This window comes from Perognathus longimembris, chromosome 3 (genome assembly GCF_023159225.1).
Source record: "Perognathus longimembris pacificus isolate PPM17 chromosome 3, ASM2315922v1, whole genome shotgun sequence".
In the NCBI taxonomy this organism is placed as follows: Eukaryota; Metazoa; Chordata; class Mammalia; order Rodentia; family Heteromyidae; genus Perognathus; species Perognathus longimembris.
This window is the reverse complement of record NC_063163.1, coordinates 84,485,249-84,499,568: the sequence shown is the minus strand read 5'-3', so window position 1 is coordinate 84,499,568 and position 14,320 is coordinate 84,485,249. Positions and strand designations below refer to the sequence as shown.

At 52.4% G+C, this 14,320-nt stretch overlaps 1 protein-coding gene across 2 annotated transcripts in view; it reads right to left on the bottom strand.

Moving 5' to 3' along the window:
• The window catches only part of Tbx5 (T-box transcription factor 5), a 44,998-nt gene that overhangs the window by 14,848 nt on the left and 15,830 nt on the right, over positions 1-14,320 (bottom strand). For both annotated transcript variants that reach the window (XM_048340917.1, XM_048340918.1), the window contains exon 7: positions 10,410-10,501. In XM_048340917.1, coding sequence (XP_048196874.1) covers positions 10,410-10,501 — 92 coding nt within the window. The remainder of the gene's footprint in view (positions 1-10,409; positions 10,502-14,320) is intronic.

Below are 14,320 nucleotides of genomic sequence, written 5' to 3'. Positions count from 1 at the left end.
GTTTGATTCCCCAGCACCACATATATAGAAAACGGCCAAAGGGGGCGCTGTGGCTCAAGTGGCAGAGTGCTAGCCTTGAGCAAGAAGAGGCCAGGGACAGTGCTCAGGCCCTGAGTCCAAGGCCCAGGACTGGCCAAGAAAAAAAAGCTGGAAGTGGAGCTGTGGCTCAAAGTGGTGGAACTCTAGCCTTGAGCGAAGGGACAGTGGCCAGGCCCTGAGTTTAAGCCCCAGGACTGGCACACACACACACAAAATAATAACAAATGGGGCTGGGAATGTGGCTTAGTGGTAGAGTGCTTGCCTTGCATGCATGAAGTCCTGGGTTCGATTCCTCAGCATCACACAAACAGAAAAAGCCAGAAGTAGCACTGTGGCTCAAGTGATAGAGTAGCTAGCCTTGAGCAAAAAGAAGCCAGGGACAGTGCTCAGGTCCTGAGTCCAAGCCCCAGGACTGGCAAAGTAATAATAACAATAACAACAACAATAATAATAACTATGGTGCAAGTTGAAAACTCTGTGTGTGTCTAGGAATGCAGGCAGCCATGGAGAGCTGGCTGTCACCCCCCATCCTCCAACTCCCATCTTGGAAAGAACCTCCCCCATGCTTACTACAAAGAGAAACTCAGAGAGGCTAAGCGCCTGGCCACAGATTGCACTGCTAATCCAGACTTGAACCTGCGTTGGCCCTGTGGTGCTTGCCACCCCACTTGCTCACACCCCCACTTTTTTTATACACCCGGCATGTAAACCTTGTTCTACGCCGAGGCTTGTGTGCCATCCCCGAGCCCGAGGCCCTGCGCAGCTGCACTGTCGGTCCTCCTGCCTGTGGGAGCCTTCGGACCCCGTGCAGGCTGCTGTGGCACTGTGGACCCGCCACACGGCCATGCCTGCCTCCCGTGGGCCCATCGGGATCTTGAGGCTCCCTAGGAATGGGAGCCCACAGTCAGGGGGCCTCTCCCTGGCTCCAGCCCCTTCCTCACCGGGGAGGGCAGTGAATGGTGCCATTGTCCCAGGTCTGGGCTGTAAAAACATTACAAGTGAATATGGAAACCCTTGGCCCAGGCTGCGGCTGCTAACGAACAAATGAACAAAACTGCCCGGGAGAGGACGTTTTTCTACCGGCGTGGCTCAATTGGTCTTTTCAGGGGAGCAGGTGGTAGAGGTGCTAGGGTGTTGAGCAAGCCAGGCAGTGCCCTGGGGTGGGGGAATAGAGAGGGTAGAGACTATAAAATCTCTATTCTTTGTTGACTTAGCATTGGGCTGGTCCTGGGCCTTGAACTTAGGGCCTGTGCCTGCTCCCTGAACTTTTCCTTTCAAGGCTGGCACTCTACCACTTGAGTCATCCTAACTCTAGTTCCAGCTTTTTTGGTGGTTAATTGGCAACAAAAGTCTCCCGGGTTTTCCTGCCCGGGCTGGCTTCACACCTTGATCCTCAGATCTCAGCCTCCTGAGTGTCTAGGATGACAGGCGTGAGCCTCCAGTGCCAGCTAAAGGCTAACATGTTTTTGTGGAGCACATTCCTCTTAGTAACTTGGGACTCTGGTGACTGAAGTTAAGAAAGGAGGCAGAGCAAGCGTCAGAGAGACGTTGTGGGGTCCTTGCTTTCTAGCATGCTGGAGTGATTGAGTGATTGTGATCTCACGCACGTGGGCATGGTGGCAGGGATGGGGGGGGGGTGGCGCGGCACGCCAGGCAAGGTTGACCCTGGTAATCATAATCGTGTTTTTCCTTTGTCATCGCAAAGCCGTTGAATCCACGCAGCAAGCAGGAGAAGGGCAGGGGCCCATCCTCCGCCCAGAGCAGGGAGGCACAAAGAATCTCCATTTACCCAGAAACCCCAGGCCTCGATCCCACCACTGCTGGCAGCTCTCCTGCGGGCCCTGTGGCCACATGGCTAAAGGAAACATCCTCAGGGTGGTGGACTCAAGGTCAGACTCTGAGGTCAGGCCCTGTGGCCAGCCTGGCCTCAAACTTGCCACTGGCTGTCTAGAACCTTCCATTCTCCATGCCTGGGTCTCCCTCCCGAGTGACAGGGATTGGACAGACCGCAACCTACCTTGTGGGGTTGTGGAATGACACGTGAGGAAAGCATTCCTCAGCCAATCCCTCATTGTTCTATTCCAAGGCCTGCATGGCTCCTACCCTGTAAGAACTTCATTGCACTCTGAACCCCCAAAAGATAAAAAAAAAAAAAAGTAGCACTTGTCCATTTTTTTGAGAAGTCTAAACTTGCACTGGCTACTTAAAACTTAGAGTCTATGAAGGCCGGGGTATGGAGCGCACGCTAGTTTCCCAGTTACGTGGAAGGCACAGATAGAAAGATGACAGTCTGAGGCCAGCTGGAGAATAAAACAGAATCACAAGAGTTGATCTGAAAAACAACAAATGGACTGGAGGCATGGCTCAGGCGGTAGAGCACCTGCTTAGCGAGGCCCAAGGCCCAGCACGCTATTCATCCCTAGTAATGCTTTCAAAAACGGAAAGGAAAGGAAAGGGGGAAAAGAAAAGAAAAGAGATCTTGACTTCCAAAAATGGTTTTAGCACCCACTGCAGAGGAGCCCTGTGGAATTGTGGGAAATTCTCAGACTGACTGTATGGCCCAGCCCTGCCTCCAACCTCGGTCTCAGTTTTCCCATCTGCAGAATGGGGGGAACAAGGCCCCTCGCATCTCCCAGAGGAAACACTGGGTAAGAAGCTAACCCTAACTCTAATCTGACTCTGCTAGTCAAATGTCTCTCTCTCCTTTTTTAAAAAAAAAACCCTTTGGAGAGGGGGGGAATGGCGAGGCTTGCGTCCCTCCGGTGATGTGCTTAAGGGGTGCAAGGCTGCCTTTGGGGAGGAAGAAAACATCATGGTAGTGCTGTACAGCACACAGTGGTTGCTCACACCGTGGCTCTGTCCACTTGACGGTCACGGAAGGGGTGGATTGTACGTGTGGGCAAACTGCAGGCCCTGGGGCGGAGGAAGAGGAGAAGGGAGAGGATAAGAAGATGGAAGAAGGGAAGAGAGGAGAGAGGAGAGGGGAGGAGGAAGTGGACAAGGGGAGGGTGAAGAGGAAGAGGGGGGAGGGGAGAGGAAAAGGAGAGAAAGGGAGGGGAAGGCGAGGAGGTGGAATGGGGGAAGAGAGCGTGGGGAAGGGGAGCCAATGGCACTGGCTGGAGTGGCGGATGCTCTTAACGCGGCTGCGCGGCTGCGTGGCTGCGTGGCTGCGTGACTGGGTTCTTGGGAGTGTGGTCCCTGTGCAGGCAGGAGGGCTGTTCTGAGCAGCCAGGCCCCTGGCGGCCAACCACAACCCATGGTAAGACCCCCTCACCCACCACACAGACCTCAAATCTCCACCTCCAGGTACCCAGGCTGGGGCCCCCCACAGTCCCCCCCCACTGCTTGACTCACCCAGGAGCTGTGGTACAGGGAGGACCCCGAGGGTCAAGGGGTGAAAGCCATCAGCAGACTCCCCCACACCCCCCTGCAGTGGGGCAATCGCTTCCCGTGATCTGAGCATTTAGATCCCATGCCACCCACCACGGGGCCTGGGGATGCGCGAGGGCCAGGCCTTCCACGTGAGAAACTATCACTGTGCCGTCACAAACGGAACATTACCTTCGAACCAGGAAGAGAGGAGGAGAAGAGGGAGCCCCACCACCACCCCAGAACCAGTCTAACCTTAACCTTTGAGGGGTTCCCACCACCACGAACTCCCTTGAAATGGTTGGGCTTCCTCTGCTTGAATGGAGGAAGGGGCTCCTACGGGAGCCTCTGTCAAGGCGGCCGGAGAGGTTGGGGGTGACACAGGATGGAGGGGACTGGGGGCGGGGAGGAGACGGGGAGAAGAGACAGTGTCCAGGCTTCTAGGCAGGGTCCCTCCCGTGTCCCATGGCTGCTGCCACAGGGTGACAGACTGGGCTTTAGTCTAGCTAAGGTGTCCTGGGATCTCACCTCTGGTTGGATGACTCCAAAATCTGGAAGCCTCAGGCTTGGGGAGCCACTTTGCCCCCACCTCATGCCCTAGGAGCCAGAGAGGCCGGCACTCGAGGCTCACGGCTGTCATCCTATCTACTCTAGAACTGAGATCTGAAGGATTGAGGGTTCAAGGCTAGTCTAGACCTTCCCCTCCCCCCCAAAAAAAAAGTCTGAGACTCTCTCCAAAATAACCAGGAAAAAGCAGGACTGGGGGCGTGGCTTAAGTGGTAGCACACTACCCAGCCACAATTGGCTAGTGCCTGATAATAAATGCTCAGCAAACACCAGCTGAGCATCCCTAACCCCAAAGCCCCAAAATGCTCCAAGATCCAAAGCATGGTACCCCAAATTGGAAAGTTCCACACCTGCCTCAAGTCACAGGTGCTAATACAGACATGGGTGCAGGGTTTGTGGCTGTGGCTCCGTGATAGAACACTTGCGGGGGGGGGGGGCACCCCCAACACCACAAAGAAAACAGAAACAAAGCCAATGCCCACAGGTACAGGAGAAGCACTACATAGAATCACCTTCTGCTCCCATGTTGTAAGGTGTTAGGAAACCTCAATGAATTTCATGTTTGGGCTTGGGTCCATGATAATTGGTTATATATGTGCAAATATTTGGTGTGGTTTTGTTGTTTTTGCTGGTCCTGGGGCTTGAACTCTCGGCCTGGGTGCAGTCCCTGAGCTGCTTTTGCACAGGGCTAGAGTTCTAACACTAGAGCAACAGCACCACTTCTGGCTTTCTCTCAGTAGTTTACTGGAGATAAGAGGCTCATGGACTTTGCTTCCCCGGGCTGGCTTTGAACTGTGATCCTCGGACCTCAGCCTCCTGAGTAGCTAGGATGACAGGCAGGAGCCACCGGTGCCTGGCTATGTACAAATAATCTAAAGTCTGATATCTGAAATGTTTCTGGTCCTGCCTCCTGTTGAGAATAGGAGGCCATTCTGGGCAAGAGGAAAGAGGCACGGAGGAGAGTGTATGGGGCTCCTGATTGAGTGAATTCCGGGGCTGGCAACCCCTCTCCCATCCCTTCTCCACCAGACTGCATTTCAACCAGCTGGCTGAGCCTGGTGGGTCCACCTGCAGTCTGGCCTGGCTTGGACAAGCCAAGCCAATGCCCTTGCCCAGCAGGGCACAGTGAAACCTGACATCGCATGAAGGTCACATAAAGGCATGTGCCTCATGTGAGGACATCTGTCCTTGCCCTTCCCTCGGCTGTGGGTTCAAGTCTGTCCCCCCCACTCCCTTCCCAAATCTCTGACCTACAAATCACGGGCAGATCCAAGGTGCCTCCTGGTGCTGCCTGCTGAGCCATGCCCACAGGGCTGCTTTTTGCTGTCCCTGGACCTACAATGGTGCCCAGCAATGCCTGGATTTTTCCAGCATGGTGTTAGTGGGACCTAGCAGAGGGTTTGGGGGACACGGGGAGACTTTGATGGCCTCAGGGCTTCCTGCAGGGCTTTCTGTTTGTACCACGGGGCCATTGTGGGGAAGCTAGGGCACCCCAGGGTCCCATAGTGGCTACCCTGGGGGTGTCATTGACTGGACGTCGAGACCCCTTGGCCGGCTGCACAGGGTGTGGGAGTCGTTTGCTACACCACAGTGACTGGCTTTTGGAGAAGTCAGTCACCTGGAGGCCCGTGGATGGAAAGCTTGGTCCTCAGCTCATAGCGCTCTTGGGAGATGTGAAAACCCTTATGATACAGGGCCTCATGCTTGTAGTCCCGGCTGTAGGAAGACCATAGCTGACCTAGGTAGCAGTTAAGGGAGACCATCTCTCAATAACCATGTCAAGTGTGGTGGCACACATCTGTGGTCCCAGCTACCTTTAGGTGACGGAAGGAGGGGAACTGTGGTTCGAGGCTACTCTGGGCAAAAGCAGGAGACACTTTTCTGAGAAACTAAATGCAAAAGGGGTTCCAGTGAGGACACAGGGCCTCGTGGACATCAGGCTGCTAGGGGAGAGCACTCGAGGGCAATATTTGGGGGCCGGCCCCTTCCCAGCTCAGCCCACAAGCATCTCCTCACAGGAAACCAGAAATAAACAGACACCTCTCTGGGCCTCAGCTTCCCCTTCTACAACAGGGAGAGGCTGGACTCGACGCTGTCCTCTCTCCCTACGGCCTCCCGCACCCCATGTTTCTGGAGATGGCTGTCCTTGCCACTCTTGGGGCCGCTGCTGCCAGTCTCCAGGGATCTCCCGAATCTGACCTCCATCCTCTGCCCCTCGGGCACACTCCAGAAAATTCTCCTTCCCCGCACCTGCAAACTGCCCACCAGCCCTTTCTTCCTCCCAGCCCAGGCTGAGAGGGGCCCATGTCTCCCAGGAGGCCCACGTGTGGTCCCAAGACCCTAAGGTCCCCAGAGGAAGAACAGCAAAGGCAGAGCCCCAGACCTCCTCCAGCTGAGCCTGGCACTGTTCCCGGCTCCTGTCCTGGTCACAGTCCTGGTCGTGGCCTGCCACACCTGCCCACCGGCCCCCAGCTCAGTCAGCACACGGCTGCCCAACAGTACTGTTCCCTTGTGAAACACCGAGGTCCTCCCTCCCTCCCCTCCCTCTTCTACTTCCTCCCTTCTTCCCCTACTCTCTTCTTCCCTCCCTGCTTCCCACTCTTCCTTCATTCCTTCTCTTTTCTTTCTTTCCTTCTCTTGTTTCTTCCTTCTCCATCTTCCTTCTTTCTTTCTCTTCCTTCTTCCCTTCCCTTCCTTTTTTCCTTCCCTTCCATTTTCTTCCTTCTTTCCTTTTTCCCCCTCCCTCCTTCCTTTCTCCCTTCCTTCCCTTTTCTCTATTTCCTCTTTTCTTCTTTCTTTCCTTCCTCTCCTCCTCCTTCCTTCTTTCTTCCTTCCTTTCCCTCCTTTTCTTCCTGCCCTCTTTTCCTTCCTCCTCTCACCCTCCCTTCCCCACCCCCTCTACTTCCTTCCAGCTTAACGCACACACCCCTATATGAAATCATAGCAGCCTCACCATTAGCCTGCGTGCTACCTCCAACCAGCTCCTGGCTGGCCAGGCTGCGGCTTGGGCGGTGCTGGTTCCCCTGGAGATCTGTGACAGCCCAGACAAGCCTTTCTAAATAACCCGAGCTGCTTCCCTCTGTGCCTGGAGACAGGCAGCTTGCATGCCTTTTTCTTCATTCCTTTCTGTTGCTATCATGGGGCTCCAGTAACTAGAGACCGTCAATGGAGGGTGGAAAATAACTAAGGCATCGTCTGCATTTTCCCCAACAGGGTCAGACGAGGAGAACCAGAGGGGTGCGCGCCCAGGCCTCGCCCCAGGGAATCCCGAAGTGGGCTCTGTGGCGCAGGGCCCCACCCAAGCTGGCCCCTCTTCTCATTGTTGGAAGCAGAGGGACTCTGGTTCCTCCTGCCAGCTGTCAACCGACGTGTGGGGGACAGGAAACAGGATTGCAAGATTAGCAGAGAGCCCGCTGCTCCTGCGTCTGCCTGGCTGTTATCGAGACTGACGCTGAGAGCCACCGAGCCCCTGTCACCCCCTGCAGCCCAGGGACCACGGCCCAAAATAAATTCGTCCATGGCTCGGCTTGACAACGTTTTCTCCCAAGTCAGGTGGTATCCGATTTGAACTGTCTGCAAGCATTTTTCTCACGCAGTCATCACAAGTGGGAAATACAGGTCTCTGTACCCAGTACTCAGAGGTTGGCACCGAGGCCAGGGAGGGAAGTGGCTTCGCCCAGAGACACACGGTTACAATGCAGAGCCAAGGGTGGGCCTGATCTCACTGCCACTCAACCTCCCTTCCTCATGCTCCCCCAGACGTCCCCTGAGAGCCAGGGAGTCGGTGACCCCCGCCACCCTGCCCAGCCCGGTCACTGGGTAGCTCAGCCCTCAGGTCCCCAGCACGACTCCACAGGTCCACAGGACAGAATCCAGGATGCCATCCTTTCCATCCTACCGCCTGCCGTGTTCCCACCCGGGATAACACTGGCTCATCCTGAGTCAGGACAGGCAGCAGGCCATAAGCTGTCAGTCTGGAGCTAGGCCCCTGGCTCTCGACCTGGCCCTCCTGTCTGTCACTTGGGGGTGTGTGGCCTTGTCTGGGGGCGTGGCCTGATGCAGAGGGCGTGGCCTGGTCCAAGGGCAAGGTCTCCCAGGGCAAAGGAATCAGGATCCAACACAGAAGGCAACTGAGAGCCCAGAGTGGCCTTATCTTGTTGTATTTTTACAAGGATCTTTGTAGCAGCTGCCTGGGGAAGAAGGTTCCAGAAGGGAAGAAAGCTGCAAGTGGGATCCGAGTAAGTCAGGAGGCTGTGGTGGCTGGTAAGGACTGGGCTGTTTGGAATTAGTAGGCTGGCAGGAAAAAGGAGGTAGGATGAGGGCTGAGGGTGGCACTGTGTGGTTGAGTTTGTGCTTCGGCTGTGCCAGACCCTGGTTCTGTGGAATATACTAGAATCACTCAGCCATGGTGAGTGAGTAAGCAAGGGGGGGGGGGGCGGCAGGGGACACTGCTGGACTCTTAAATCCATGGCTTCTTGTTCTTAGCCTTGGGGAAAGGAAAGAGGCCTGGGTCCTTCCGTGTCAGGTATGAGCGGGGTGGTTCTGCTACGCAGCCCTCTCCTACATGGGGACCCGTGCCATGGCTCCTTCCTGCCTTACAGGCAACCTTCAGAATGGGGCAGAATCCTAAGCACCAGAAGGGTCAACTTAAAGATCACACACAAAAAATGGATCCTCTCTCTACTAAAATGTGATTTTTTAAAATTTTCCAAGAACTGGGATTTGAACTCAGGCGCCTTACTACTTGAGCCACACCCTCAACTAGCTTCTTGCCAGTTATCTTCTGAATCTAAGACTAACTCGGACATCATTTTCACCAAAGTGCACTTTACTCATAAATTGATGTGTTGATGAAAACCCTGTGTACAACTACTTAAAGATAATTTTTTAAAAATTAATAAAATAAGAAAATAAAGGTAGACAACAGGGGCTGGGAATATGGCCTAGTGGCAAGAGTGTTTGCCTCATATACATGAAGCCTTGGGTTCAATTCCTCAGCACCAAATATATAGAAAACGGCCAGAAGTGGCGCTGTGGCTCAAGTGGCAGAGTGCTAGCCTTGAGCAAAAAGAAGCCAGGGACAGTGCTCAGGCCCTGAGTCCAAGGCCCAGGACTGGGAAAAAGAAAATGTAGACAACAGCAAGAACAAAACATTCTTAATATTTAAAGGGCTTGGTTATTTTAGCCACAAAAAGTGCTTCATGAATCACAATGGTAAAAGCTATAGTTGCTGATCTAGGAACGCACAGGGAGGTAGCTGCATGCCGGCATACCTGGATGTATTTATTTTTTTTTCTTTTTGTCCATCATGGAGCTTGAACTCAGGGCCTGGGCTCTGTCCTTGAGCTTTTTTGCTCAAGGCTAGCCACTCTGCTACTTTGAGTCACAGCACCACTCCCAATTTTCTGGTGGTTAATTGGAGATAAGAATCTCACAGACTTTCCTTCCTGGGCTGGCTTTGAATGGCAATCCCCAGATCTCAGCCCCTTGAGCAGCTAGGATGACAAGCGTGAGTCACTGGCGCCCAGCTTAATATTTTTTGCTTAAGTGTGCAAAATTAGATCTGATGAGCCTGCTATCTAAAAATAATGCCCATGACACACAATTCTAGACCTCACATTGAAACCCAGGGCTGCATGGTCTCTCTCTCTCTCTCTCTCTCTCTCTCTCTCTCTCTCTCTCTCTCTCTCTCTCTCTCTCTCTCTCTCTCTCTCTCTTCTCCTTCTGTACCACTTCCAGACTTTCCTCTCCTGTGTCTTTCAATAAGGAAGGGAAAACATTAAACCCATGCAAAGAGCAGGGCAGAGGCATGGGGGGGGGGGGGGGGGGCGTGGGCGGGCAGGGAACAGAGATGCTGATGTTATTTATAATTCTCTGAATTTGCTAAAGTAATTCAATCGAGAGGTGAGAAGCATGTTCAACAGAATGAAACAAATCACACCAAATTCCCACAGCCTGCACTCGCTCTGTCTGACCACAGAATACGTAAAAAGACTGAGCAGCTTTTACCACCCACCTGCTGCTCATCCCCTCCTGGGACACCACATGGTATCTTCTTTATCTAAATTTTTCACACACCTACAGACCTCAAGAAATCAAGTCAATTAACGTCTCTCTTATGTGCCAAGAAGAAAAATTATTAGTCACCGTCAGCCGTGACTTATGGAAGGAAAAGAGAAAAGACTCCCAGAGAGGAAAGCGCAAAAGAAAAGGAAAGGTGTGCAAGTTTTGGTCTGGGGGGGGGGTACCCTTCTGGGCACCTTTGCCCCCCCTCCCGGGACAATCTTCCTGTGCGTGGCCAGGTGGTGTAGGTCACCACGAGGAGGGTGGGGAGGTGGGTGGATGCCCCTCTCTCTCTGCTGCAGGAGGGCCAGGCTGAGAGACTGCGGGCCTCCCTGGGGTATGTGGGGAAAGCCGGGCACCCCTTCTCCTACCTTTGCATTCTGGACATCCGGTGGAGCTCCATGTCATCGCTGCCCCGGAAGCCCTTGGCGAAAGGATTGTTCTCGATCTTTAACTGAGTGATCTGCAGGAGAGGAGAGGAGTGCACAGTGACTCATATTTACTTTCTGCAAGGGGACTCGGGGAGGGGGACGGGGCCCAGTGCAGGTGGCTCACGCCTGTCATCCTAGCTACTCAAGGGGCTGAGATCTGAGGACTGTGGTTCAAAGCCAGCCCAGGTAGAAAAGTCCAGGAGACTCTTATCTCCAGTGAAGCACCAAAAGAAGCCAGAAGTGGAGCTGTGGCTCAAATGATAGCGCACCAGCCTTGAGTTAAAAAAAAAAAAAAAAAAAAAAAGCTCAGAGTGCCCAGGCTCTGAGTTCAAGCCCTGGCACCCACACAAATAAATAAACAAACAAGGGGTGGAGGAGCTAGATCTGGTTTCCCCACGAATTGGAGTCATCTCTGCATCCTTCTACAGTCAGAGGTGTGTGTGTGTGTGTGTGTGTGTGTGTGTGTGTGTGTGTGTGTGTGTGTGTGTGAGATCTTGGCATTTTATGTCTCAAACACCATGGAGGCCTCCACACATGGTCCCGCCCCCCGGGACTGGATGTGATTATCATATGAGTTGAACATGGAACACGATGCACATCTTGGCTTTTGCACCTCAGTTCCCATACACGTCATACTTGAGTAGCAGTAGCTTGTGGGCCCACGTGGAAAACCGTGTGGAATAAAAGGAAGAGAGGCACGGGCACAAGCACCAGGATGGGAAGGCTCCGATGGACAGATCCACATGTAACATACAGAGCCTTTTGGGTTTTTTTTTAAATCATTTTGGTTCCAGGCCCAGAACTTTAAACCATCAACACATATGAGAGCTGTGTGAATGGGCAGGGGCGGTAGCAGACGCAGGTGAGGGAGCACACACACAGACTTGGCTGGAAGTGTTTCCTAAAGTTGGGTGTGCATTGAGTTTTCAGACGTGGAATTGCAGCACAGGCGTGGAGTGACCTGGAGCCCCCTTCAGTCATTCAAAGCCCCCCTCAGAGTCACGTACTGCTTTGCTTCTTTCTTCTTAATTTAAATCAAAATCTTTTGTGTATGTGCAAGTGTGTGCCAGTCCTGGGGCTTGAACTCAGAACCTGGGCACTGTCCCTTAGCCTTTTTACTCGAGGCTGGTGCTCTACCACTGGAGCTATATCTCTACTTTGGGCTTTTTGGTGGTTTGTTGGAGACAAGAGTCTACTGGACTTTCCTGTCCAGTCTGACTTTGAACCATGATCCTTAGATATTAGCCTCCTGAGTAGGATTACAAGCATCGCCATGGTCAGAGAGCTTGAACTCAGGGTCTGGGCGCTGTCCTTGAGCTCTTTTGCTCAAGGCTAGCCCTCTAACACTTTAAGCCACAGCTTCACTTCTGGTTTTCTCATGGTTCATTGGAGATAAATGTCCTATGGACTTTCCTGCCCAGGCTGATTTTGAACCATGATTTTCCATATCTCAGCCCCCTGAGTAGTGAGGTTATAGGCATGAACCACTGGAGCCTGGCTCAGATTCCTTTTTATTGACATATAATTTGTTCTTCTGTGTTTTCTTCCATAAAAAGAAAACAATTGTGGCAAATCTACTCTATGACAGAAAGCTCTGAGTTCGAAGCCTGCCTCTCCTGGTTTCCAGAAAAGAATGTGAGGCTGTTAAAGAATGTTACACAAACTCATTCTGTACCATAATGGCCTCTCTAACAGAAGAAGGGGAACAGCCGTCCCTCTATGATCCCACTGTGTGTGCATGCCTCTGAAAAAAAAACCCATCTGGGCTCCAAGGAACTCTGCCAGTCAAGTGGGAGGCTCTGGCGTCAAACCCCAGGGCTGCCAAAAAAAGAAATTGGAGCCCAACACTGGTGGCTCATGCCTAAAATCCTCAGATCATGATTCGAAGCCAGCCCAGGCAGCAAAGCCTGTGAGACTCTTATCTCCAATGAACCACCAGAAAACCAGAAGTGGTGCGGTAGTTCAAAGTGGTAAAGTGCTAGCCTTGAGTGAAAAAGCTCAGAGACAGCACCTAGGCCCTGAGTTCAAGCCCCATGGGTAAAGAAAAAAAAAATGAAGGATGGATGAAAGAAACAACTCTTAAAAAAAGAAAAGACTTTGGGGCTGGGAATCTGGCCTAGTGGTAGGGTGCTTGACTAGCATGCATGAAGCCCTGGGTTCGATTCCTCAGCACCATGTAAACAGAAAAAGCTGGAAGTGGTGCTGTGGCTCATGAGGTAGAGTGCTAGCCTTGAGCAAAAAGAAGCCAGGGACAGTGCTCAGGGCTTGAGTCAAGCCCCAGGACTCGGGGGGGGGGGGGGGGGGAAGACTTCTTAAGCCAGATGCTTGTGGCTCATGCCTGTAATCCGATCTATTCAAGAGGCTGCGATCTGGAGATTACAATTCAAAGCCTAACCTGGCCAGGAAAGTCCTGGAGACCCTTACTTCCAACTAATCAGCCAAAAAGCTCACACGTGGAGCTGTGGCTCAAGTAGTAAAGCACCAGCTCTAAGAGAAAAAAAAAAATCCAAGCAAGAGCATGAAACCCTGAGTTCAAGCCTCAGGACCAGCACAAAACCAAAATCAAGCAAAAGGAACTGACCTTGAGAAATGTTTGCCTATAAGCTTACATGTCCATGTGCTCGAGGCCCATGAACGCTACAACCTCTGCAGCCATGTCTGTAAAGCTCCCTTCTTCCTGGCTGCGCGTGCATAGGAGCCCGTGCTAGTCCGCTCGGAGGTGGTCATGCCTGCCACTGCCCTCCAGTCCCTGGACAAATGCACTCTCTCCAAAATCAGCATAAAGCCGGATATCCGGGGGAGCCAGGGAGGTGGAGGGGCGAGGGCCAACAAATATAAATACCAGCTCCAACTGGGGAGACAGCGGTTGTAAAAATTAATGAGAATAATTGTTGTGAATTCTTGCTTTTGGAAAAAAAAAAAACTCACGAGAGTCCCACCCCCACAAAAAATTCTTAATTATGTCTCTCTATTAGAGGTTCATTTCCTGGTCCTCACCAGAAAGCTCATACCTCATAAATATGAGATCCATTCACAATAATTTAGGCAGGAGGTAAATGCCTTTTGATGGAAACTTGGCTAATAGGAGGAGGGGGTGTGCACTCCCTCGCTCACTGGCGTGCTCCCTCGCTCGCATACACAGACATTGTTGTCAGAACAGGAAAGCGAATTCTCACGTGATCGCTTTTAGCACCTAAATATTTCTCCGGATCGCTCTGGGAGCTGTTGACAACTGTATTGAAAACTTTACAAAAACGTGTTTCACGGAGTGAATGTTGTCGCCGGGGGAAGAGTCGAGTTTTTAAATCTCTTTTTTTTTTTTTCTAAGCTGTCAGCCATCTGGGGAAATAAACGCTCCAATCCAGCTTGGAATGTCAAGCCGGGCTGAGAGGAGACGTCTAGCCAATGGGAGCGATTTAGTATCGGAGCGAAAGAAAAGCCTGGAGACACACGTACCTGCCTCTCTCTACCTTTCTCTACCCAGGGACTCGCACAGCAAAGGACATCCCAATGGCACTGAGGCCTTTGACCTCCCCCTCTAAGAAAAACAAACATCGGTGGCCTAGATTATAGCAAATTCTCCTGGATGTGGAATCCCAGGAATATTTCATCCCCCCCTCCCCCCCCCCCCCTCCGCTCCCCACCCCAGCTCATTTATCCCAAGCATCATGCTAGACAAACAGTCCCGGTACAGATGCCTCATTTGGGGGAAAGATCCAGCAAAACCACAAAGGCTAACATGGGTAGTTTTTTTTTTTTTTTTCTATCAACCACAGTAATAAGAACTTATTTGAAACCTCGATCGCTCCCCATTCTAAAATAGACCAGGAATGACACTGAGCGGGAAAGAG